General features: G+C 44.8%; 2 protein-coding genes across 2 annotated transcripts in view; both read left to right on the top strand.

The window, feature by feature from the left end:
* Nucleotides 1-27,004, top strand: part of LOC116957957 (E3 ubiquitin/ISG15 ligase TRIM25-like) — a 509,595-nt gene that overhangs the window by 459,442 nt on the left and 23,149 nt on the right. The gene's annotated exons all lie outside the window — the stretch shown is intronic.
* On the top strand, nt 1,559-25,122 carry LOC116957934 (tripartite motif-containing protein 16-like). The gene is made up of 6 exons (XM_032980391.2): nt 1,559-2,287; nt 2,831-2,926; nt 13,116-13,328; nt 13,452-13,474; nt 14,052-14,155; nt 23,898-25,122. Exons 1-6 carry the CDS (start codon nt 1,979-1,981, stop codon nt 24,440-24,442), a joined length of 1,290 nt encoding a protein of 429 aa, XP_032836282.1. The 5' UTR covers nt 1,559-1,978; the 3' UTR covers nt 24,443-25,122.

Raw genomic sequence — 27,004 nt, 5'->3', positions numbered from 1 at the left:
CGCTCACGGCCAACACCAGTGACGATTATCTGAACCGGTCCCGGGCCTTCCCTAGGTCGACTCAGCCTCAAATGAGTACCTGGTGCGGTGTGTAAATATTGCCACTAGGGAGACAAAGGCGGTCGGGCGTGGTGCTGGCCACCCACCCCCTCGTGTACCGATCCGGCCTTCATAGTCTGTTAAGGCTATACGGGGGATTTGTGTGCGTAGCCGGGTGTGGGCTGCTTTGCACCCGAGGGGTGCTGAGCTGTCACCTAAGCGGCTTTCCAGGGACGCTGGCTGCAAAACCCGCGGCGGATCACGCTGCCTGCCTGGCCTGGAGCCACTGCGCCTCAATCAACACTGAGCCGTCGCTGCTGCTGCACCAAGGAATGAGCCGTGGACATCGTAGGAACCCCCTTCGCTCGTAGAAGGAAGCTTTCAAACGCAGTTCCGAATGTCTATCCGATAGTAAGCAAAGTGGATCAGTCCAGGCCGTAATGAAAAGAATCAAGGTCGGGTTTTCCCACAAGGCATTCGTTATCTGCTGTAAACAACCCGCAGTGCCCAAGAGAGCGTCTCCGGGTTCAAGCAGCGTTTAGAGTACAGTATTTAGATTATTTAGCTGCTATGCATGTCCAACAGCCACTTTGTTGAGCAGTCATTTTTGATGGGCAGGTCGCTTCTGAAAAATAAGCCAGTAGCTCAGTGGGGTATTACACTTGGTAAAATAAAAATAATAGTTTGGTTTTATTTGCATGTTTTTACCATCATGGTGAACGCCGATGGGCATTTGTGTTGATGCGCGTGCATGCGCGTTGAGTAGCCGTGCGTGTGAATGTGAAACAACAACGCAGCTGAAGTAAGTGGTGGGTGCGGCTGTGAATGGCCGGCACGGGGATCTGCAGTCCTGGACACGGTGAAAGTGAGAGACGGCGACATCGCCAGCAGTGGGTGATGGAGGCAGGTAGAGTTGGTAATACATTCACACTTTTAGCAAAAGGCTCAAGATTCCAGGATCTGTCACGGGAGGCTACAGATAAATTTAATCTCAGATGCCACGATGACATTTAATCAACTCGTCACGTTGGGGTAATTACACGTAGGTGGAATTACAGGACATGATGGGACGTCTATAACTATGCCAACATTATTTTTATTCTACCAGGCAACGCTCACAGAGCAATGTGGCTATTTTCTGAAGCGACCTGACCACAAATGATGGCTTATCACGTGGAAATGTATTTGGCCAACTACTCTAAACGCGTGATGTTGATTGTAAATGAGGAGAGGAAAACAGGAGGACCCAGAGAACAATTTACGCGACCACGGAGAGAGAGACGCCAACTTTAAATAAAAAGCAGGCGTCAGGATTGGGAACAAACCCACCACCTCCTGTATACCGGGCGAGGGAGATAACATCTTGCCACCAACTTGCTATAGAAGTTCATCTCTAGATACTCATCTCACGAATGAGCCACAGCAGCTGAGTCTCTCCGATTTTTATTAACAACATGACTCATTTCTTTAAATGGCGAGGTGTGCACAGTAGCCGTGTTCACATTGAGGCTGCTGTTTGCACACTTTGGGGCACGGGTTCACATTCCAGGCGGTGTCTCGTGATGTCAGTGACGACAATGAAAGTGTTTTAAGTATTTTACTTCCTTCTTCATCGTCACTATAAGAGAGAGGTCCTGGTCCAGCGTCTCTCTGAGCCACACAGCGAGTGATCCCAGCGAAGCCATGGGTCATAGTGAGCGCGACTCCTATTGAGAGTGTGGATAGTGAGCTGCGCTGCTCCATCTGCCTTGGCACGTTCATCTGCCCCTCCACGCTGAGCTGCAGACACTCGTTCTGCCTGCGGTGCCTGGAGGCCGCCTGGGAGACGGCGAGCAGCTTCAGCTGCCCGCAGTGCCGAGCGACCTTCCCTGTGCGACCCCAGCTGAGGAGGAACGTGGCCCTCGCCAACCTGGCGGAGGAGCTCTGAGTTGGGGACAGGATGGCCGCGGCCGTCGTGTGTGACAACTGCGGTGACAGCCACACTCCTGCAGTGAAGACCTGCCTGAGATGCGAGGTGTCCTTCTGTGCAACACACTTGATGCCTCATGTAGAGAATCCCAGATTGAGTGACCACGTCCTGGTGGCTCCCATTGCGAACCTGAAGGAGCGAAGATGCCCTGAACACACAAAGGAGATTGAATTCTACTGCACAGTAGACAACAGCCTGGTCTGCTCAACTTGCACCATCGCAGGAAAACACAAAGGACACGATGTCACCACGCTGAAGGACGAGCACGAGACACGGAAGGTGAGGACCTCAATGAGATACCGCAACACGATCTGACCAATTCTGTCACTGGGCTGCACAACATGTCGTGAAAAAAAAACAATTGTATGTTCATGCTCTGTTATGATTGGCTCTCTCTGCCTGTGTAGCCATCTCCTGCTTGTTGTTTTAGGAAATGACCTTAGGATGTATTGAATGCTAGGTTCTCACTAAACATAATTCTCGTGTAAAGGAATTGAGTGGATAGATATTTGACACCGATATCACAGCCACCTGATAGACAATTCTATTTTAATTATCTTCTAAACTAGACAGCTGTGGGCACTTGAGCCTTTGGGTCCGAGTCAGTATGGCCACCCAAGCCAGCACAGCTCCCAGTGGCTGCTGTTTCAACGAGGCATCAGCTTGCCCACTCCGAGTTCCCCCCATCTCAGTCGCCGTAGAGAGGCAGCGTGGAGAAGAGGGACTTCCCTGTGGGGGGGTCGGTGTGGATGGAAGGGCGGTGTGAGGGGTGGCTCAGGGGGCTGTATTCTCCCCCTGGTGACGTCTCGTCTCTCACTACAGACGCGCGTAGAGGGGGAGACGCGAGCGGTGGAGGAGAAGAGGAAGGAGGTGGAGGAGTCCATGAAGCGGATGGAGGCCACTCACAAGGAGGCGCAGGTACCGTGTCCGGGCCGGGCTCTTTGACCCCTGTGACCTCCACCCAGTGTGGAAATCGTGGAGGTCAAAATTAATTTAAATGAACTTCGTGCAGCTTCATAACTTTGACGCATCTTACTTAACTCTATAATTCACTATCAAACTCAACATTAACTACAAGTGGTCTGCACATTTACCACATTCGATAACCAAATTGGCGAGCCTGCCGCGAGGTCGGGTTACTCGGCTTGGCGTCTTCCATTCCTGTGGGAAAAAATAAATGTAGAGAGTGCCATTGATTGTCGGGGTGGTGCTGTGATGCAGCTGTTGCACTGTACTGGAGTTCGCTCACTGGCACGGATGTAGAGGCAGAAACACTGCACAGCTGCACCTCACACCGTCCCTAATCGTGTCACCGGAGTTTCTTTAAACTACAACTTTTATTTTACCAGGTAAGGCCCCACTGAGCTGTGTAGATTTTTTTCAGAAGCGACCCTGGCTGTCACAATGATAGTAGCTCAACAAAGTGGCTGACATCATCATCACATGAAAATATATAGCAGCAGACCCGTAGAGATACATAGAGACCCATAGAGATACATAGAGATACATAGAGAACCATAGCGATACATAGAGACCCATAGAGATACATTGAGACCGCTAGATATACATAGAGAACCATAGAGATACATAGAGACCGCTAGAGATACATAGAGAACCATAGAGATACATAGAGACCCATAGATTAAACGATTTTTTATTTTACCAGGTATAGCCCCACTGAGCTATGTAGATATATTCAGAAGCGACCCTGGCTGTCACAAACGATAGCAGCTCAACAAAGTGGCTGACATCATCATCACCACGTGGAAATATAGCAGCAGACCCATATAGATACATGGAGACCCATAGAGATACATAGAGACTCATAGAGATACATAGGGACATTTAGAGATACATGGAGACCCATCGACTAAATTATTTTTCTTTCACCAGGTAAGTCTCTACTGAGCCATGAAGCTCTTTTTGCAGAAGGAACCTGAATATCACAAATGATAGCTCAATAAAATGGCTTATCAGGTGGAAATTGATAGCAGCCAAATACTCTAAATACTGTTCTATAAACGCTTGCTTGAACCCGGAGATGCTCTCTTGGGCACTGCGGGTTGTGCACAGCAGGTAACGAATGCCTTGGATTATAAACCCGAGTCGGACTCGTGGGAAAACCTGATCTGGGTTATGCCGATTTTAAATGTGGAAGGAAAAGCCGCAGGACTCGGAGAAAAATCCACGCAACCACAGGGAGAAAGACGCAGACTCCAAATATGCAGAAGGAATTATCGTCGTGATCGACCCCACGACTCCCTGCACACCAGGCGAGGTAGTTAACATCTCGCCACATCTCGTTGGACCAACGAGGGGGCCCCCACCGGACTCCGAGTGCCCGAGTCTCAACATCCACGACCCCAGCGCCCTCTAGGGGAGAAACAAGAAGAGAGCGGCGCCCCTCTTGCCCCCTTGGCACGGGTCGACTCAGTCCCATGGGTGACTCGTCACTGGGGCATGATTCACCACTAGGGAATATTATTTTATTATTTTACCAGGTAAGGCCCACTGAGATGTGTAGCTATTTTTCAAAAGTGACCTGGCAATCACGAATTACAGATCAACCAAGTGGTTGCCATCATCATCATCATCACGTGTAAATTTATAGCAGCAGCCAAACATACAGAGACCCATAGAGATACATAGACACCCATATAGATACTAGACCCATAGAGATATCAAAGACACACATAGAGATACATAGACACCCATATACATACCAGACCCATAGAGATACGTAGACACACCATAGAGATACATAGACACCGATATAGATAACAGACCCATAGAGATATCAAAGACACACATAGAGATACATAGACACCATAAAGATACAGAGAGACCCCGAGAGAGACATACAGACCCATAGAGATATTATGCCCATAGAGACTCATAGACAGCCATAGAGACCCATAGACTAAACTATTTATTTTTATTTTACCAGGAAAGGTTCGGGGCCATTCATAAATGACGTCACGCACCTAAGGGGGGGGGGGGGAGGGGGGGAGGGCATTTGTGACGATGTGTGACGAAGGGGGAGGGGGGGTTGGAGAAATTACGTCACATCAAAATTTGCAACTTTAAAAATAATATGAATTTAACATAATTGTTATAACAATATTATTTTTTTAATTAATTTTCATTATTAACAATTTGATTATTTAAATTAACTAAGGTCACCTTTTATTTATACCATGAAGGAGCATTTTGCTTCTTCATGGGATAATGGAGAAGCATACATTTAATACAATTTGGGAATAATTGTTAATAAACATTTTGATTCTAATGATTCTACCAGGGCTTTTCATTCTGTGAAATGAATATCTGATTGTTATAATTGTACTCTCCATTTTTCTTCGTTCTACTTCAAAGATTCACAGAGTTGTTGTTTCTCTGTGTGCCTTTGTGTGTGTCTCTGTGTTGTCTCTCTCTGCCTGTGTCTGTCTGTGTGTCTCTGTGTGTCTCTCTCTGTGTGTCTCCGTGTAATCTATCTCTGCCTGTGTGTCTGTCTGTGTGTCTCTCTCTGTGTGTCTCTGTGTGTGTCTCTCTCTGCCTGTCTGTCTGTATGTCTCTGTGTGTCTCTCTCTGTGTGTCTCTGTGTTGTCTCTCTCTTTGTGTCTCTGTGTTGTCTCTCTTTGCCTGTGTGTCTGCCTGTGTGTTGTTGTATATATCGGTTATCAAAATTTGATGAAAATAATAAAAATTTAATACATTTTGGAAAATTGCGTAATGGTCCGAAATTATGTTATTTGATGTAATTATGCGCATAAATTATGCGAATTCGAGAGATAATCGCATTAAATTATGCTAGTGTGTGTGATGATTCATGTCTGCATTAACCACAATACCTGCAGTCAAAATGCAAACAAAAAAGGAGGTCTAATGATGTAGATGCTCACCCCGAGCCCTCATTACTTTGATAGTGCATTGTCTTTGAGCTGTACGCCTTTTGGTGTCATCTGGTCGAGCACCAATTGGGTCGAGGCTCAAAAGAAAGCCGTCCCTTGGTGTGGACCAATCAGTTTCAAGGACAATGCATATATTATCATAGTATGTTTTTTTGTTTGCATTTTGACTGCAGGTATTGTGGTTAATGCAGACATGAATCCTTGTAAAAAGGTTTCAGTTTTGTTGCCATAAAAAAGGGGAAAAACCCTATTATTACATTTTGGTACTGGCAAAGGAGGTCTAATGATGTCAATGGATTCGTTGGCAAGATTATGCCATTAAAAAGAAGACAAAAAAACGTACGACTGAGTTGCTTCTAAATGACCTTATCCACGTAACTCAATGGCAACAATGTTTCAATTTAAAGCTTTCGTGACTGCAAGGATTCATCTTCTTTGGTTCTTTCGGTAAAGTTACGTAGAATGAGAATAAAATAATAAAATAAAACAATGAAATTCTCACGACGTTTCGGCCACAACACAAGTAGCCGTCCTCAGGTGAAGAAACAGGACTGTCCAGAAGACAGCGCTTGAGTGAACCCTGTCAAGCTTGACAGCGTCTTTTAAGCTGTGTGGGAGGAACAGAGAGCCTTGACAAAGGAGCATTAACTGGAAGATTAGCATTACGGAGAGCGAACGAGCTGGGACTGGAGGAGGGGGGAGGGGAGTTTACATATAAATTAGCATGTAACTGGGGGATTAGCGTTGGTGTGAGGGAGAGAAGAGCCCCAAGGAGAGAAAAAATGGCGGGTTTTCCCATCTCCTCAACAACCAGCACCAAAGACCGCGACATTCAGGCGGACGGGTCAATCCATACTCGGAAGGGAGGAGGGGGGAGGGAGAAACAGTCACAATGCCAGCGAAAGAGCTGCGGTCTGACGGTCACCGCAAAATACAATTAATTAAGAACCTAAATGGTTTAAAATATATTTCCAATGGTTACTAAGCCAGAATCCATCCTCTCAGTTGAAATTGTCTCTGTGTTTGTATATGTGGATGGCTTCATGAACGAATCTCTCATGGTAGCCGGTTGGCTTGCAAAGAACCTCCGTCTTGGAGAAGTCAATGTCATGTGTACCCACTGAATTATAACAGTGATCTGCCACGGCAGAAGAGTTCGTCCTGCCGTGTTTCAAGTCTGCTTTATGTTCGTGGATGCGGTCCGAGATATGTCGTTTGGTTTCCCCAATGTAGTTGCTACCACAGAGGCACTTTAGTTTGTAAACGCCCGGGTACTGTATGTCTGGAACAGCATATTTTACAGATTGAACCAGATTTTGATTTAAAGCTTTCGTGACTGCAGTAATTCATATTCTTAGTTCTTTCGGTAAAGTCACGTTGAAGGGAAACAACAAAATAATAAAATATATTTAAAACAATAAAAATTCTCACGACGTTTCGACCATAACACAAACGGTCGTGAGAATTTTTATTGTTTTATATATATATATTATTATTTTGTTGTTTCCCTTCAACGTGACTTTACCAAAAGAACTAAGAATAAGATTGAACCAGATCACGGATTTTATGTACTGTGTTGAATCGGACCTGGATCTTGTGTTTATTCAGGATTTTGGAGATCTTTTTAGTAACTCCTGCAATGTAGGGTAAGGTGATGGTTTTGAGTGGCTCCTCAAAAGGATCCTTCTTCATGACTGGAGTGATGGCTTTGCGGATTGTGTAGTTGGAGTAACCATTAGCCCTGAGAGCCTAGTGTAGGTGTTTGAGTTCCCTGGCAATGTGTTCCTGGTCGGAAATGCATTGAGCTCTATGGTTTAGAGTCTTGATGAGGGAGTTCTTCTGGGATGGATGGTGGTGGGAATCCGGTTTCAAGTAAGCATCTGTATGGGTAACTTTTCTGTAGACAGAGTGGCTCATTGAGCCATCAGGTCTCCTTTTAATTAAGACATCCAAAAAGGGTAGCTTGCCATCTTTTTCGACCTCCATGGTAAATCTGATGGCTGGGTGTATGGAATTGATGTGGTCGCGGAATTGGTCTAGAGCAGCCTGGCCATGTGGCCAGATGACAAAAGTGTCATCCACTTACCTCTTCCATAAGGTCGGGCGTAGAGTGGCAGTCTGGATGGCGTCAGTTTCAATTTTTTCCATGAATACGTTGGCTACAACCGGAGACAGGGAGGAGCCCATTGGGGTTCCCTCAGTTTGTTTGTAGAAAGTTCCATTCCAGGCGAAGTATGTGTTGGTTAAGCAATATCTCACCAGGTGGGGTACATCAGTATGTAGTCCTTGATGGACCAGGTCTTCAATGATAGCGATGGTGTCAGGTACCGGAACTTTGGTGAACAAGGACACCACATCAAAACTGACAAGCAGGTCGTCTGGGGACAGGGAAATGCCTTTGATTGTCGATACTAGGTGAGTGGAATTTAGTACCGCAGAGGTGGTTTTTCCAGTGAAAGGTCGCAGTATATCAGCAAGAAAATGTGCCAGTTTATTGGTGGGGGAGTTGATAGTAGTGACGATGGGACAAAGGAGTGTATCTTCTTTGTGTATCTTTGGAAGGCCATATAATCTTGGAGGTCTGGCAGCAGAGGGTTTCAACGATAACTGTTTGGTCTGATCAATTAATGCTGTTGAATCAGATATTATTTCGTTCGTTTTGGTAACCAGGCTGTTGGTGGGATCTCTTTTTAGTTTTGTATAGCTGCCGTCGTTGAGCAGTTCTTGAATTTTGTTGTTATATTCTGTTTTGTCCATGATGACAGTGGCATTGCCCTTGTCGGCTGAGAGGACGACAATATCATATCTCTTTTATAATTGGGATAATTCAAAGCGTTCATCTTTGCTGATGTTGCTAGGTGGCAACTTAGCGTTTTTGAGGGTTGCAGCGATTTCAGATCTTGCTACATCTGCAGAGATGTGACTCAAGCCCTTGAGTGCAACGTCTACATGGGCAATGATATCATTAACCGATATGTGTCTCGGTGTGACAGCATAGTTTAGGCCTTTAGCTAAAACGGATTTCAGGCCATCAGAAATGGAACTGTTACTGCGATTAATTACGACTTTGTTAACGTCTATCTTTTCAGTGTGTGGATCCGATTTTTTGTTTGAGAGGTGATTGAATTTGGAAATCAAATTGTCCCTACATTTGGTCGACATAGTGGTAGCCGAAGAGGTAGTCATATTGTCTACATTTTCCCAATCCGATGTAGACATTGTTGCTGTCAATGTTAAGTGTGATTTGTAGAGTGTCTTGTCTAATTGATCAAGTTCGGTGCGTGTAAGTCTGATTTTTTTCTGAGATAAGAGCGAAGCTAGTTCTAGCTAGAATTCGTTTTGCATTGAAAGAAGTTGCAGCAGCAGAGGTTAGTGTAAATGCGGTTGGTATTACCTTAGAATCGCGGCATCTCTTAAGAAAGGTGAGAGACTCGATTAGTTGAGCTTTCTTGTCCCGGAGTCTGTTGAAAGATCTTAAGGTTGTATGAAATCCCTCCCCGTACAGGCAGTTAAATTCCGATTTAAAGCTTTCGTGACTGCAAGGATTCATCTTATTTGGTTCTTTCCCTCACACCAACGCTAATCCCCCAGTTACATGCTAATTAATATGTAAACTCCTCTCCCCCCGTCCCCCGGTCCGAGCTCGTTGTTCGCCGTGGTGCTAATCCCTCACACCAACACCATGCTGATCCCCCAGTTACATGCTAATTTATATGTAAACTCCCCCTCCCTCCTCCATTCCCAGCTCGTTCGCTCTCCGTAATGCTAATCTCCCAGTTAATGCTCCTTTGTCAAAGCTCTTTGTTCCTCCCACACAGCTTAAAAGACGCTGTAAAGCTTGACATGGTTCACTCAAGCGCTGTCTTCTGGACAGTCCTGTTTCTTCACCTGAGGACGGCTACTTGTGTTGTGGCTGAAACGTCGTGAGAATTTCATTGTTATATTTTATTATTTTATTCTCATTCTACGTGACTTTACCGAAAGAACCAAAGAAGGCAACAATGTTCTTCACGATCAATTGATATCTAATGCACCACCTTGGAATGTCACGTTTTTTTATTGTTCCGATATGCATGTTGTGTCTTCGTGAAGCAGACGCAGGGTGATACGTTGTGAGGGTGAGAGTTTGGCAGAGGGTAATATAAACGGCTTTGTTCTCATTCGGGGCGTCGGCTTGACTGCTCGTGCTGGCAGATACAGGCTCTTTCCGCTGCTGGATGACTGCGCTCACTCTGTTGAGATGCCCGAACGGGCTCTCTCTGGTTCGCTGACAGCAGGTTCTCTCCCGCTCGGCGTGTCTCACGCCGCTGGGTGATGAGCTCGCCGGCACGCTGCCCTCTACTGGTGCTGCTCGAACGCGCTCTGCGCTGGGAGCCGCAGGCGGCTGCAGTCTCCTTTCACTGCTGTGGGGCAGCGCGGCAGCTCCCTCTCCTTGAAGATGCGTGATCGCGCTCAGCTGGTTCGCTGACTCTTTTGCTCACGGGCAGCTGGCCAGGCTTTTCCACTGCTGGATGAGTCAAGTCGGCACACGCTTGGCTGCTGACAGCAGACGCTCTTGCTTGGCGGCACTGGTCACGCTGCAGCTGGGAGCCGGCACTCGATGTAGAATAAACTTTCAGCGATACTCTGTCTGCCCATGCCGAACTCAGCACAGAGCATCCCCTCGCCCCCCTTCTCTGCGAGACACAGCACCCATTGCTAATGTCTCGAGGCCATGCCTCAAAGCTGGCTTGATGTCTTCTTCCGAACCGCTGGTCGCCGCCTCCTGCGACTGGCCGTGCCTTGTTGAATTCGTTTGTCGAGATGATGGTTGAACTGTTATATTCGAAAAAAAATCTACGCTCTGCGCAGTGGTTTGGCGTGGCCTTCCGTCCGGTCGGCCCTCCCGGTGTAACCTTTTCTCTATGCACAAAAGGCGTTAAGGCTTTTAAAGTTAACATTTATTCCATCACGGTTTGGTATCGTACCACTTGCAGTTATGATTCTGTCTGTGACTCAAGGTATTTGATTTTTATTTTCACGAGAGAAGGTGCTCTCTTGAGCGTATGCCTATTCTTATCACGGGCTGTGGGAAGACAAAGACGGCCGGGAGGTTCTCTCTTTCCCTGGCCCTCGGTTGAACATCGCTCGAATATCATTTAGTTTTATGTTCAACAAGGTTGTGATTCACCCCGTTATCCTGGCCCTTCCTCAGTTTTTATAAAGTTTCGTCATTCCGTGTGTATGCTTTATCATTTATATCATTTTATTTCCGATATCCTGGGTTAAGAGGTAAGTTTCTTGATCCTTGGAATTAGTATTCCTTGGTGTTTGCAAGGTTATATAAACGGAATATAGTTTACGGTGAATAAAGTTACATTAATGTTATGTATGAAACTATGTATTGTGGCCGGGCTTCGCTGTTAATTACTTGTCTGCTCGGCTTCGCTGACTGGAAGCTGCCAAGGGAATTACTTTGATCTCGCTCTGGTGTGAAATTCCTTTCTCTCCCGCGCTGTGGGAAGACAAAGACGGCCGGGAGTCTCTCTTTCTCTCTCTGGCTAGCCCTCGGTTTAACGTCGCTCAACTATCATTTGGTTTTATGTTTAACCATGATTTGTAGTTATTTTCGATATCCGGAGGTTGGATATATAGCTTAGTTTGGACTTAAGCTTTCGTGATTGCAGGAACTCATGTACTTTGGTTCTCTTGGTAAAGTCGCGTAGATTGAAGATACAATACGAAACAATACGTAAGTTGAATAAGGGTGAAATAAAATAAGTACTAATAAAGCTACTAATGTAAACTTATTCTTATAGCCAAGCTTTAACTTTTTCCGTGAGAAAAAAAATCAGTTATAATGTTTGTTTGCCCTGTGCTCTGTGTCTGTGATTCTGGGTATTTATTTGTGCACCGTTCTTTAGCGATCTGGAGATTCGCAGATAATGTTTATTATTTCATTTTTTAATGGCCTTTTTACGACCTCCAGCTGTTGTTTGCTGATGCTTGTCGTAGCGGTTGTTATTTATTTACGTAAAAACATATATCTATCGGCAAATATTATTAATATAAATTTCGGAAAAGGCCTATATATCCAACAGTGTCTCTGTGTGTCTCTCCCTGTGTGTCTCTGTGTTATCTCTCTCTGCCTGTGTGTCTGTCTGTGTGTCTCTCTCTCTGTGTCTCTGTGTGTGACTCTCTCTGCCTGTCTGTCTGTGTGTCTCTGTGTGTCTCTCTGTGTCTCTGTGTGTGTCTCTCTCTGCTTGTGTGTCTGTCTTTGTCTTCGTGTCTGTTTTGTCTCACTCTCAAACTTAGTACTTTTTTGAAGAACGTAATCAAGCGGGTAGGGTGTTGACTGTTATGTTAGCCGACTCTCTGTGTTGCATTGCATTATACTTCTTAGTTTGCTAGGTTTGTTTTTCTCATTCATTCGTACCTGATGATGATTGTTGTTTTGCAATCGAAACGTCGTATGCTATTATTTTATTTCTTTTCTTTCTACGTGACTTAACCGAAAGAACCAAAAAGTATATTTTTATAGTTATACTTACTTTTAAAATTGAATAATTATAAGATAAATACAATATAATATTCTGAACATGTGCAGTTTTAGGAAGACGTTGAATATTTTCAAGTGAATTTAATGCTAAATTCCAGCTTTCCAAAGCCTCCTTTTTAATACATGTTTTCTGGTACAACATCAGAGTGCAGCGCCACATTAGATACGCACTACAATGACAATAGTTTTAGTTTAAAGTGATTTGAAGCATGTTTTATTTTCAAAATGGCGTCATATTTGAGGGGGGTCTGACTTTTTGTGACGCCATGTGACGAGTGGAGAGGGGGTTAAAAATCGGCGAAAATCGCGTGACGTCATTTATGGACGGCCCCATAGTTGTCAGAAGCGACATGGCTATTACAAATGATAGCTCAACAAAGTGGATGATTGTAATGTTGAAATTGCTAGCAGCCAAATACTCTGAACGCGTAACGTCGATTCTAATTATGGAGGCAAAAACCGGAGGACCCAGAGAAAAATCCATAGGACTACAGAGAGAACAAACTCCAATTAAACGGGCGTCAGGGTCGGGAACGAACCACCACCTGCTGTATACAAGGCGAGGGAGTCAACATCTCCTAGCCACCACGACGCCCACATTCACACACGAAGTGGCTCATGGCTCAGGGAGCCAACCGTGGTCCCCGCGTCTACGCAGGAATCGGTGACCGGGATCACGGGTCGCCTAAGGGATACTCTGGACGAGGATGAGAAGGAGGCTCTACGTCGCGTGGCCGTGAAGGAGCGCGAGCTGCTGTCCCGAATTGAGGAGGACATCGCTCGTCACAAGCGGGAGATCAGCGAGCTCCAGGCAGCGGCCGCTCACCTGCGCGCCCTGCAGCACGAGACGGACTCGCTCGCCTTCCTGCAGGTGGGGAGCGCCACTGTGGAGACGCCGTTTGGGTGTTCAGAACAATAGAGCGGGCAGTGGCAGGGGGACTCGTGGTGCAAGGTTAGAGACGTCACTCATGATCCCTGTCTCTCTCTTCCACAGGGGCACCTGGAGGAGACACGCAGGTACAGATCCTCAATGTCTCACGGTTAAACACTCACACAACAGGATGTGTGTGTTAGACACACGGGGTGTGTTTGTGTGTGTGTGTGTGAGAGACATGCTGGCTGTGTGTGAGACACTGTCTGTGTGTGAGACACGGGCTGTGTGTGAGACACGGGCTGTGTGTGAGACACAGTGGGGAGCGGTAGTGTAGTGGTTAGCGCACTGCGCTATGAACCTGGCGACCCAGGTTAGATTCCCGCTCACGGCCAACAACAGTGACAATTATCTGAACCGGTCCTGGGCCTCCCCTAGGTCGACTCAGCCTCAAATGAGTACCTGGTGCGATGTGTAAACATCGTCACTAGGGAGACAAAGGCGGCCGGGCGTGGTGTTGGCCACCCACCCCCACGTGTGCCGTGCCGGCCTTCATAGGTGCTCGCTAACAGCACTCGCACCTGCAGTTTGTTAAGGCTAAATGGGAGATCTTTGTGAGACACGGGCTATGTGTGAGACACGTGCTGTGTGTGCTATGGATGCTGGTGTTACAATGCAGTGGTAAAACGAGGCTGTGTGTGATGCTGTTGGTGGTTGTCCCAGGAGAGAGATCCCAAAGGAATCTGCACCCCCATCTCCCACTTCACTGGACGCCACCACGATCCGCTCCCTTGAAAGGGACATGCGCAGACTCCTGCCTCTCGTCTGTGAGTTCCTCAGTCTTGCATCCGCGTGTCCCGCTCTGTTGTACTGCACTTCTGTGCTCCCCACCTTCATCAACTTTTATTTTACCAGGTAAGGAACCCACTGAACCTTGTCGCTCTTTTGTCGCAAGCGACCTATCACAAATGACAGCTCTACGAAGTGGCTCATCACTTGGATATTTATAGCAGTAGCCAAATCCTCTGAATGCAAATTGATTCTAAACGTGGAGGGGAAAAGGCGGGGAACCAGGGAAAAATCCACGCCACCATGGGGAGAGAGATGCAGACTCTGAAAGAGAGCGACATGGATCAGTGGGCTCTACCTGCTGAAATAAAATTAGTTTAACAGTTTAAATATTCTACTGTACCATACTGCTTGGTACTAGGGCAAGTGGCGTTAGCGAGCAGCAGCACCTAAGAAGGCTGGCACGGCACACGAGGGGGTTGGTGGCCAGCACCACGCCCGGCCGCCTTTGTCTCTATCGTGCCGAATGTTTACACATCACACCAGAAGAGGGCAGTGCAGCGTGATCCATTGTTGCACTGTACCTCTACGCTTCTTCGTTTACAATCGCCAACATCGCCAACGCGCATCGACAAGAGCGGTGAAGTATGATCAAATAACCCCGCAGGGTGCGCATGGCGCGGGGAGGCGCTCATCCAGCAGCGGAGTGACACACAATGTCTGTGTGTGGATGGGAGAGTGTGCGAGCCTGTGACACACAATGTCTGTGTGTGGTTGTGAGAGTGTGCGAGGCTGTGACACACAATGTCTGTGCGTGGGTGTGAGAGTGTGCGGCAAAACAACCCCCTACCTCCTCGTGGTGCTAGACGGGCAACTCTGTCGTGGACAGTGCTGTGGGGGGAGGTCCAATTTCGATTGGCTCCTCCCCTCATGGCATCTGTGTCCACCACAGGGGCTAAACGGGGGCTCTGGACGGGTGCGAGGGGCTGGTAACCCCTCCACCTTCAATTAATTACCACTAAACCGCGAATTAAGTATATAACTAATAAACTTGTGCTGGAGGCCCCGGGGGGCCAGGCATCTATGACGTCTCCTGGCCAAACCCCAATTGGCGGAGCCAGGAGATTGAATATCTACCCTCGGGGCTCTTCCAGAAACAACGAAAAACCACTACGGGTGGCCAAGTGGAATGTTCGAACGCTCACTGCGGGGGAGAAGCTGCCATTCCTCTGTCGGGAGCTGGACCAGTACCGCCTGGATTTATGTGGCATTCAGGAGGTCCGGTAGACCGGTTCTGGATCCTGCCACCATGAGGCGTGGACAGTCCTCTACTCGGGGCAGCAGACTGCCAAACAACAGGGTGTGGCTCTTCTTTTGAACAAAATAATGAAGGGGGCGTGGGAGTGTGGCGGTGAGTTGTGGGAAACTGTAAGCCCCAGGCTACTTTGGGCTCGCCTTTCCATCAACCGGAGGTGAGGAATGGTGGTCGTGGTTACTTATTTCCCCACCGAAGATGAACATCCGTGGAGGGATGCAGGCAAAGCCGATGAATCAGATGCCTTATATGACCTCCTGTCACAGGTGCCAGCTAAAGTGGCCCCTCGGGATAGAGTCATCATGTTGGGTGACTTCAATGCCCGAGTTGGTCATGAAGCTGGCACCTGGTCTGGAGTGATTGGAGGGCATGGGCCAGATCAGCTCAATAACAACGGTAGGAGGCTGCTAGATTTTTGTGCAGCCCATGGGCTTGTAATTACCAACACGCTGTTCCGGCATCGGCGCATCCACACAACATCATGGATGCATGCCGGGTCCAAGCAAGAACATCTGCTGGACTACATAGTGACGGACCAGCGGATGCGAGCCCATGTCCTTGACACCAGGACCTACCGTGGAGCTGATCTGCCCTCTGACCATCGACTAGTCATCTGTAAGATGCACCTGCCATTCTTCCACTCCGGTGGTGGGTGTACACCCAGGACCCCATTCCAACCTAAAGTGGCCTGGCCTCAGTTATCTGATGAAAGTTGCAAGCGAGAATTTAAACATCGCTTGCGGCTGGGATTGGCATCGTCCCCGACTCCTCCTGATGTCGAGGGTAAATGGGCGAGGTTTAGGACTGTGACTCATGCAGCTGCAATGGCTGCTTTGGGTACGCGGTCCAGACCTCCCCAGAGACTCTGGCTGACAGAAGAGGTGTTCAGGATGGTTGAGAAAAAGCGACAGGCCCACTGTCATTGGCTACAGAATCCCACGTCAGAGAATGAGGAGGCTTACCGCAGCTTTCGCTCGGAGGTTCGGAGAGCCGTGAGGCGCTGCAAGGATGGGTGGTGGTCGCGGGTTGCTGAGGAGATGGAGTCTGCCTCATTGGCCCGTGATCACAAATCTCTATCTAACTCCATCAAAAAAGTAATCTGCAGCGCCACACCTATTACCATCATTAGGGGAAAAAACGGTGATCCAATCTCCGACCCCCAGGAACAGGTTTGAAGATTTGCTGAGCATTTATGTGAGGTCCTGGGGAGGGAAAATCCCTCAGCCAGGAAAACATCGTGGCACAAAGTGAGGATGACCCTGCTGAGGCTGCGGTGCCTCAAATATTGGAAGAAGTCACCTCCTGTGAGTGGCTGTCTGAGGTGCCATCGGTTGAGGAAGTACTGAAGGCGATCCGGAGTCTGAGACCTGGAAAGGCAGCGGGCGGAGATGATCTCCCAAGCGAAATGCTCAGGGAGGGTGGCGTTTGTGCACAGACTGCCCGATAAGACATCATAACAACAGTCTGGACCACTGGACGGGTTCCGCAGGATTGGAAGGATGCCCTGGTGGTCCCCCTTTTTAATAAGGGGGACCGCACAGACTGTAACAACTACATGGGCATCTCACTCCTCAGTGTGCCGGGAAAGGTCCGGGCAAGGATTATTCAACATCGCCTTGCCTGCTACAGCAGAGGTGTAGGGAATTCCAACAAGACCTACACCTCTGCTTTATTGACCTGGTCAAGGCCTATGATACCATCAGTATGCCTGGACTCTGGGTTGTTCTTCGTGCTTTTGGAGTAGCTGACCCTCTGCTCACGATCATTACGGACCTTCATGATGGTGAGCGGGCCCGGGTAAAACTACGTGGCCGGGAGTCAGAGCCATTCCCTGTACACCTTGGGGTGCGACAGGGATGTCCTCTGGCTCCCACATTATTTAACATCTATTTTGATCACGTAGTTCGTGAAGCCTTCAATAGCTGTACCGGGGGAATCTCCATATGGTACAGATATAATGGGAGGCTGGTCGATGCCCGGGTGCGGTCAAGGGATCGCTCCCTATTGCTCAACCACGTTATGTATGCTGATGTTTTGGTAATAGCTGCTCATTCAGAGGAGGAGTTGGAGACGCTGCTGCTGAGACTGGAGCGTGCCACTAAAAAACTAAGCACCTGCCTGGGTATCTTGTACCATCGGACACTCCACCCCCACAACTCCCCATCGGTGATGGGGCAGTTGTGGAGAGAGTGGAGAGTTTCCCATACCTGGGCAGTGTGCTTATGACTGGCTCCAGTTTAACAGCAGAGGTCTCACTTCGAATCAGTCAGGCGGCAATATCTTTTCATCGGTTGCGTAACGCTGTGTGGAAGCTACCTGGTCTGTCGCTCTACACTAAGCTTCAGGTCTTCTCGGCCACGGTCATTCCCTCCCTTCTCTACGCTTGCGAAACGTGGATACCCCTAATGGAACATCATCGCCGGTTAGAAACATTTAGGCTGGCCTGCCTACAATCCATCCTGGGTTTAACCAGACTGCCAGACTGGATTGTGTGAGGAGCTCACAAATCCTTGAAAGATCTGGGCAAAGGCCTATCGGTGAGCTCCTCCGGCGGGCAAGGCTGCGATGGCTGGGTCATGTAGCCCGCATGCCCAGCCACCGCATGCCGAAACAGCTATTGTTCGGCCAGATCGAGGGGGCTATACGGGAGCGGCACGGGCTAAAGAAGAGATGGAGTGATGTGGTACAGGAGGACGTGGAGCTGAGTGGACTTGCCGATGACTGGTACCAGTGGTGTCAAGATCGGCCTCTGTGGAGGAGGCTCGTGAAGCCGCTACTGGGCAGTTGGAGGTAGTCGCCCTCCAACAACAACGGAGGGCGGAGGAGCAACGCTCACAACAATGAGCGGAGCGCCGGGTGGCTGAAGCACAGCGGGTTGGCACAGTAGAGGGCACAGGTGGTGCATCAGCCAGTCATCTCAGTCAGTCGACCCGTGGCACCTGGGTCTGCCCCGTGATCTCCTGCCAGCAGGCGTTCGACACTTCACGTGGCCTCAGGGTGCACATAGCCTGGCACAAGCGTCGTGGTGACGTCACCGCCACTTAGTGGCGAATGGCGGTTGTTGTTGTTGAGTGTGCGAGGCTGTGACACACAATGTCTGTGTGTGGATGTGAGAGTGTGTGAGGCTGTGACACACAATGTCTGTGTGTGGATGTGAGAGTGTGCGAAGCTGTGACACACAATGTCTGTGTGTGTATGTGAGAGTGTGCGAAGCTGTGACACACAATATCTGTGTGTGAGTGAGAGAGTGTGCGAGGCAGTGACACACAATGTCTGTGTGTGAGTGTGAGAGTGTGCGAGACTGTGACACACAATGTCTGTGTGTGGGTGTGAGAGTGTGCGAGACTGTGACAGACAATGTCTGTGTGTGTGGGTGTGAGCGTGTGCGAGGCTGTGTTACAGAATGTCTGTGTGTGTGGGTGTGAGAGTGTACGAGGCTGTGACACACAATGTCTGTGTGTGTGGGTGTGAGAGTGTACGAGGCTGTGACACATAATGTCTGTGTGTGTGGGTGTGAGAGTGTGCGAGGCTGTGTTACAGAATGTCTGTGTGTGTGGGTGTGAGAGTGTACGAGGCTGTGACACACAATGTCTGTGTGTGGATGTCAGAGTGTGCGAGGCTGTGACACACAATGTCTGTGTGTGTGGGTGTGAGAGTGTGCGAGGCTGTGTTACAGAATGTCTGTGTGTGTGGGTGTGAGAGTGTACGAGGCTGTGACACACAATGTCTGTGTGTGGATGTCAGAGTGTGCGAGGCTGTGACACACAATGTCTGTGTGTGGATGTGAGAGTGTGCGAGGCTGTGACACACAATGTCTGTGTGTGGGTGTGAGAGTGGCGTCAACATGGTGGTGCTGGCATCATCACCACTCTTCACTACCACTGCACACACACATAGTCAAGTTAGTGTGGTACTATTATTATTTATTATTCACAAGATTTTAGCAGTATATGTACATTTATACTAACTAATATTAGTATGTGAACACTATTATTAACTAATACCAGTATGTGTACACTAATACTAACTAATATTAGTGTTTGTACACGAATAATAACAAATATTAGTATAGGTACACTAATTATAACGAATATTAGTATATGTACACTAATACTAACTAATAATAGTGTGTGTACACTAAAACTAACTCATTTTAGTATATGTACACTAATAATAACGAATATAAGTACTAAAACTAACTAATTTTAGTATGTGTACAATAATACTAACTAATTTTAATGTGTGTACACTAATACTAACTAATATTAGTATGTGTACACTAAAACTAACTAATATTAGTATGTGTACACTAAAACTAACGAATATTAGTATGTGTACATAATACTAACGAATATTAGTATGTGTGCACTAATACTAACTAATAATAGTATGTGTAGACTAATACTAATATTAGAATGTGTACACTAATGCTAACTAATATTAGTATATGTGCACGAATACTAACGAATATTAGTTTGTGTACACTGATACTAACTAATATTAGTATGTGTACACTAATACTAACGAATATTAATTTGTGTACACTAATACTAACTAATATTAGTATGTTTACACTAATAATAAACTAATATTATTTTTTGCACACTAATACTAACTAATATTAGTAGGTGTACACTAATAGTAACTAATATTAGCATGTGTACACTAATACTAGCTAATATTAATATGTGTACACTAATACCAACTAATATTAGTATGTGCACACTAATACTAACTAATATTAGTATGTGTGCACTAATACTAACTAATATAGTAGGTGTACACTAATACAAGCTAATATTAGTGTGTGTACACTAATACAAACGAATGTTAGTATTAGTGTATACTAATTAGTGTATACTAATACTAACATTAGTGTACACTAATACTAACTAATATTAGTATGTGTACACTAATACTAACTAATATTAGTATGTGTACACTAATACTAAATAATATTAGTATGGGTACACTAATACTAACTAATATTAGTATGCGTGCACTAATACTAACTAATATTAGTATGTGTACACTAATACTAACTAACAGTAGTATGTGTACACTAATAACAATTAATATTAGTATGTTTACACTAATACTAACTAATTTTAGTGTGTGTACACTAATACTTACTAATATCAATTTGTGTACACTAATAAGAACTAATATAAGTTTGTTTTCACTAATACTAACTAATATTAGTATGTGTACAGTAATACTAACTAATATTAGTATGTGTACACTAATACTTACTAATATAAGTATGGGTAGACTATTATTAACTAATTTTAGTGTGTGTACACTAATACTAACTAATATTAGTGTATACACTAATACTTACTATTAGTTCTTATTAGTGTACACAAACTAATATTAGTAAGTATTAGTGTACACACACTATATTAGTTAGTATTAGTGAACACATACTAATATTATTTGGTATTAGTGTACACATATTAATATGAATTCGTATTTGTGTACCCACACTAAAATTAGTTCTTATTAGTGTACACAAACTAATATTAGTGTGTGTACACTAATACTAAATAATATTAGTATGTGTACAATAATACTAACTAATATTGGTATGTGTACACTAATACTAACTAATATTAATATGTGTACACTAATACCAACTAATATTAGTATGTGCACACTAATACTAACTAATATTAGTATGTGTACACTAATACTAACTAATATAGTAGGTGTACACTAATACAAGCTAATATTAGTGTGTGTACACTAATACTAACGAATGTTAGTATTAGTGTACACTAATACTAACTAATATTAGTATGTGTACACTAATACCAACAATTATTAGTATGTGTACACTAATACTAACTAATAATAGTATGTGTACACTAATACTAACAAATATTAGTATGTGTACACTAATACTAACTAATATTAGTGTATACACTAATACTTACTATTAGTTCTTATTAGTGTACACAAACTAATATTAGTAAGTATTAGTGTACACACACTATTATTAGTTAGTATTAGTGTACACATACTAATATTATTTGGTATTAGTGTACACATATTAATATGAGTTAGTATTTGTGTACCCACACTAATATTAGTGTATACACTAATACTTACTATTAGTTCTTATTAGTGTACACAAACTAATATTAGTAAGTATTAGTGTACACACACTATTATTAGTTAGTATTAGTGTACACATACTAATATTATTTGGTATTAGTGTACACATATTAATATGAGTTAGTATTTGTGTACCCACACTAAAATTAGTTCTTATTAGTGTACACAAACTAATATTAGTGTGTGTACACTAATACTAAATAATATTAGTATGTGTACAATAATACTAACTAATATTGGTATATGTACACTAATACTAACTAATATTGGTATGTGTACACTAATACCAACTAATATTAGTATGCGTACACCTATACGAACTAATATTAGTATGTGTACACTAATACTAACTAATATTAGTGTGTGCGCACTAAAACTAACTAATATTAGCTTTTGTACACAAATACTAACTAATATTAGTATGGGTACATTAACACTAACTAATTAATATGTGTACATTAATACTAACTAATATTGGTATATGTACAATAATACTAACTAATATTTGTATGTGTACACTAATACCAACTAATATTCGTATGTGTACACTAATACTAACTAATATTAGTATGTGCACACTATTACTAACTAATATTAGTGTGTGTACACTAATACTAACTAATATTAGTTCGTGTACACTAATACGAACTAATATTAGTAAGTGTACACTAATACCAACAAATATTAGTATGTGTACACTAACAGTACACGAACTAATATTGGTATGTATACACTAATACTAACTAATATTAGTATGCGTACACTAATACGAACTAATATTAGTATGTGTACACTAATACTAACTAATATTAGTGTGTGCGCACTAAAACTAACTAATATTAGCTTTTGTACACAAATACTAACTAATATTAGTATGGGTACATTAACACTAACTAATTAATATGTGTACATTAATACTAACTAATATTGGTATATGTACAATAATACTAACTAATATTTGTATGTGTACACTAATACCAACTAATATTCGTATGTGTACACTAATACTAACTAATATTAGTATGTGCACACTATTACTAACTAATATTAGTGTGTGTACACTAATACTAACTAATATTAGTTCGTGTACACTAATACGAACTAATATTAGTAAGTGTACACTAATACCAACAAATATTAGTATGTGTACACTAACAGTACACGAACTAATATTGGTATGTATACACTAATACTAACTAATATTAGTATGTGTACACTAAGAGTAACTAATAATATGTGTACACTAATGCTAACTAATATTAGTATATGTACACTAATACCAAATAATATTTGTATGTGTACACATATACTAACTAAAATTAATGTGTGTACACTTGTACTTACTAATATTGGTTTGTGTACACTAATAAGAACTAATATTAGTTTGTTTACACTAATGACAACTAATATTAGTGTGTGTACACTAATACTAACTAATATTAGTGTGTGCACACTAATACTAACTAATATTAGTGTGTGCACACTAATACTAACTAATATTAGTGTGTGTACACTAATACTAACTAATATTAGTGTGTGTACACTAATTCTAACTAATATTAGTGAGTGTACACTAATACTATTATTAGTATGTGTACACTATAAATAATTAATATTAGTATGTGTACACTAACACTACCTAATGTTAGTATGTGTACACTAATACAAACTAATATTAGTATGTGTACACTAAAACTAACTAATATTAGTATGTGTACACTAATACTAACGAATATTAATGTGTGTACACTAATACTAACTAATATTAGTGTGTGTACACTAATACTAACTTAATATTAGTATGTGTACACTAATACTAACTAATATTAGTGTGTGTACACTAATACTAACTTAATATTAGTATGTGTACACTAACACTAACTAATATTAGTATGTGTACACTACCACTAACTAATATAAGTATGTGTACATTAATACAAACTAATATTAGTATGTGTACACCAACACTAACTAATATTAGTATGTGTACACTAACACTGACTAATATTAGTATTATGAGACCTCCTATGCCAGTAACAAGATGTAGGAATAGGTTTTACCCTTTGAACTGGCACAAAAACTGACACCTTTATTCAAGGCATCATGTTTGCAATAACCACAACACAAGCGGTCAAAATGCAAACAAAAAAGACAACTCTGATAATAATATCCACTGTCTCGGGTGTGGACCAATCAAATTCATAATAGTATGTGTACACTAATACTAACTAATAATAGTATGTATTCATTAATACTAACCAATAATAGTATGTGTACGCTAATACTAACTGAAAATAGTATGTGTACACTAACTAATAATATTATGTGTACACTAATACTCACCACAGATGGACGCTCACCGACTCTGGACACAAACTCAGCCTGCGACCTCCTCAAGATTTCCTCGGATCTCAGGATGGTGACGTGGAGCGGTGTCCCCCAGGGTCGCCCCCATCACCCACACCGCTTTGAGTGCTGGGGCCAAGCGCTGTGCTCTGAGAGCTTCTCGTCGGGTCAGCACTACTGGGAGGTGGACGTGGGGAGCGCAGATGAGTGTCGGGTTGGAGTCGCGTACGGGACGATCCCACGGAGAGGGGGTGGTGCTGAGTGCTGCTTGGGAGGGAGTGACGTCTCCTGGTGTCTACAGAAAGATGACGACATCTTCTCAGTGCAGCATGGCGGGGTAACGGCGTTATTGTCGGTGCCGCAGCCTCCGCGGAGAGTCGGGATCCACCTGGACTGGGACGCGGGGCTGCTGTCGTTTTACAGCGCTGACTCCATGGCGCCGTTGCACTCGTTCCACCAAACATTCACTCAGCCCCTACACCCTGGGCTGGGGGTGTGGGGTGATGGTGAGTCAGTGAGGATCGTGGATCTGAGTGGTGCGTCCTGAGACAGGTGAACGTGAACAGCACAGATGGCAGACGCCACGACGCACGGCGCTCGCCACCTCGTCACCGTCACGCGCAGCGCCACGCCCGTGACTGGCTGTTGGCTGTCGGTGGCTAGGGGCTGCGTGGCTCTCCATCACAACGCGGGGGCTGAGTGTAAACAATCCTCACAACCTTCATGGGGGGGGGGGGGGATGGGTGATAAAATAAGTACTGCTCTGTGTGTGTGAAGCCAGCGTGGACGTATTGACCCTGCCAGAGGAGTGTGACTGTAGTGAAGGGGTGCAGTGATTAGCAATGGTGAACTGGGATTTGTTTATACACTGGTGGTGTCATGGGTTGTGGCAGAGATACTAGTGAGGAGTTGGCCTGTTACATCAACAACAGTAATATTAATAATAAATCAAATTAATAATCAAAAGTATAAATGTTCGCGTACGACAGTGGCGTTGTAACGCTTGTATCGTCGATTCTACAATAAAAATACAGAACACAAACAACAACAATGTAGTTGTGTACAGCATCATTCGTGCTCACTGTTTATTAATTAAACACGAGGACCAAATCCTCTACACAGCCACTGCCAAGCAAATTAAATCTACAAATTAATAAACAAATAAAGAGATGGCGACAAACACAAAAGGCGCCAACAATGTCCGAGCTGTTCAAGTTATCTGCTGCGTCATGGACGTGGAGACGTCACCATGCACACACCCCAAAAACCACCACCACGACAACTACCACAACAACCATCAACACAACCACCACCACAACCACCACGACAACCACCACCACAACCACCACAACAACCATCACAACAATTACAACCACCACAACAATCAGAACAACAACCACCACAACAAACACAACCCCCACAACAACCAACACAACCACGACAACAACCACCACAACAACCACGACAACAAACACCACTACAACCATCAACACAACCGCCACCACCACATCAACCACCACCACCACAACAACCACCATATCAACCACCACAACAACCACCACAATAACCACAACAATCACCACCACAACCACCACCACAACCAGCACCACAACAACAAAAAACAACCACCACGACAACCACCACAACCAACACAATCAGCACCACAACAACTACAACAACCACCACAACTACCACAACAATCGCAACAACAAGTACCACAACAATCGCAACAACAACCACCACAACAACCACAACCGCCACAACAACCACCACAACCACCACAACAACCACCATAACAATCACCACCACAACAACGACCGCAACCAACGCCACAACCACCACAGCAACCACCACAACCACCAGCACAACCACCATAACAACCACCATAACAACCACCACAACCACCACCACAACAACCACCACCACAACAATCACCACCACAACCACGACCTCAAAAACCACCACCACAACCACCACCACCACACCAACCACCACAACCACCAAAATAACCACCCCAACCACCATAACAACCAGCACCACAACCAACACAACTGCCACCACCACAATAACCACCACCCTATCAACCACCACAGCATCAACGACAACCAACCTAAAACCCACCACAACAACCACCGCAATAACCACAACAACCACCACAATCACCACAATCACAACCACCAACACAACCAGCACCACAACAACCACGACAACAACCACCACAACCACCCTAAAACCCACCACGACAACAACCACAACCATCATAACAACCAACACCACAACCACCACGACAACCACCACAACCACACCACCACAACCAGCACCACAACTAGCATCACAACAACCACAACAACCACAACAACCACCATAACCACAACAACAATCGCAACAAAAAACACAACCGCCACAACAACCATCACAACAACTACAACCACCACAACAACCAGAACAACAACCACCACAACAACCACAACCGCCACAACAACCACCACAACCACCACAACAACCACCACAACAACCAAGACAACAAACACCACAACCACCCTAAAACCCACAACAGCCACAACAACAACCACCACCACAACCACCACAACAATCGCAACAACTACAACCGCCACAACAACCACAACAACTACAACCACCACAATCACAACCGCCACAACAACTACGACAACCACCTCCACAACAAACACCACAACAATCACCAGCACAAATACCACAACAACAACCACCACAACCACCACAACAAACACCACAACCACCACGACAACAACCTCCACAACCACCACCACCACAGCAACCACCACAACAACCACCACAATAACCACAACAACCACAACAATCACCACCACAACCACCACCACAACCAGCACCACAACAACAAAAAAACAACCACCACGACAACCACCACAACCAACACAATCAGCACCACAACAACTACAACAACCACCACAACTACCGCAACAATTGCAACAAAAAACACCACAACAATCACCACCACAAATACCACAACCACAACCGCCACAACAACCACCACAACCACCACAACAACCACCACAACAATCACCACCACAACAATGACCGCGACCAACGCCACAACCACCACAGCAAC

Source organism: Petromyzon marinus, assembly GCF_048934315.1.
Source record: "Petromyzon marinus isolate PM22_M1 ecotype Great Lakes invasive population chromosome 68 unlocalized genomic scaffold, UKy_Petmar_22M1.pri1.0 chr68_unloc.1, whole genome shotgun sequence".
NCBI classification, from domain to species: Eukaryota; Metazoa; Chordata; class Hyperoartia; order Petromyzontiformes; family Petromyzontidae; genus Petromyzon; species Petromyzon marinus.
The sequence above is the reverse complement of the archived record's forward strand: the minus strand, read 5'-3'. Positions and strand labels throughout refer to the sequence as shown.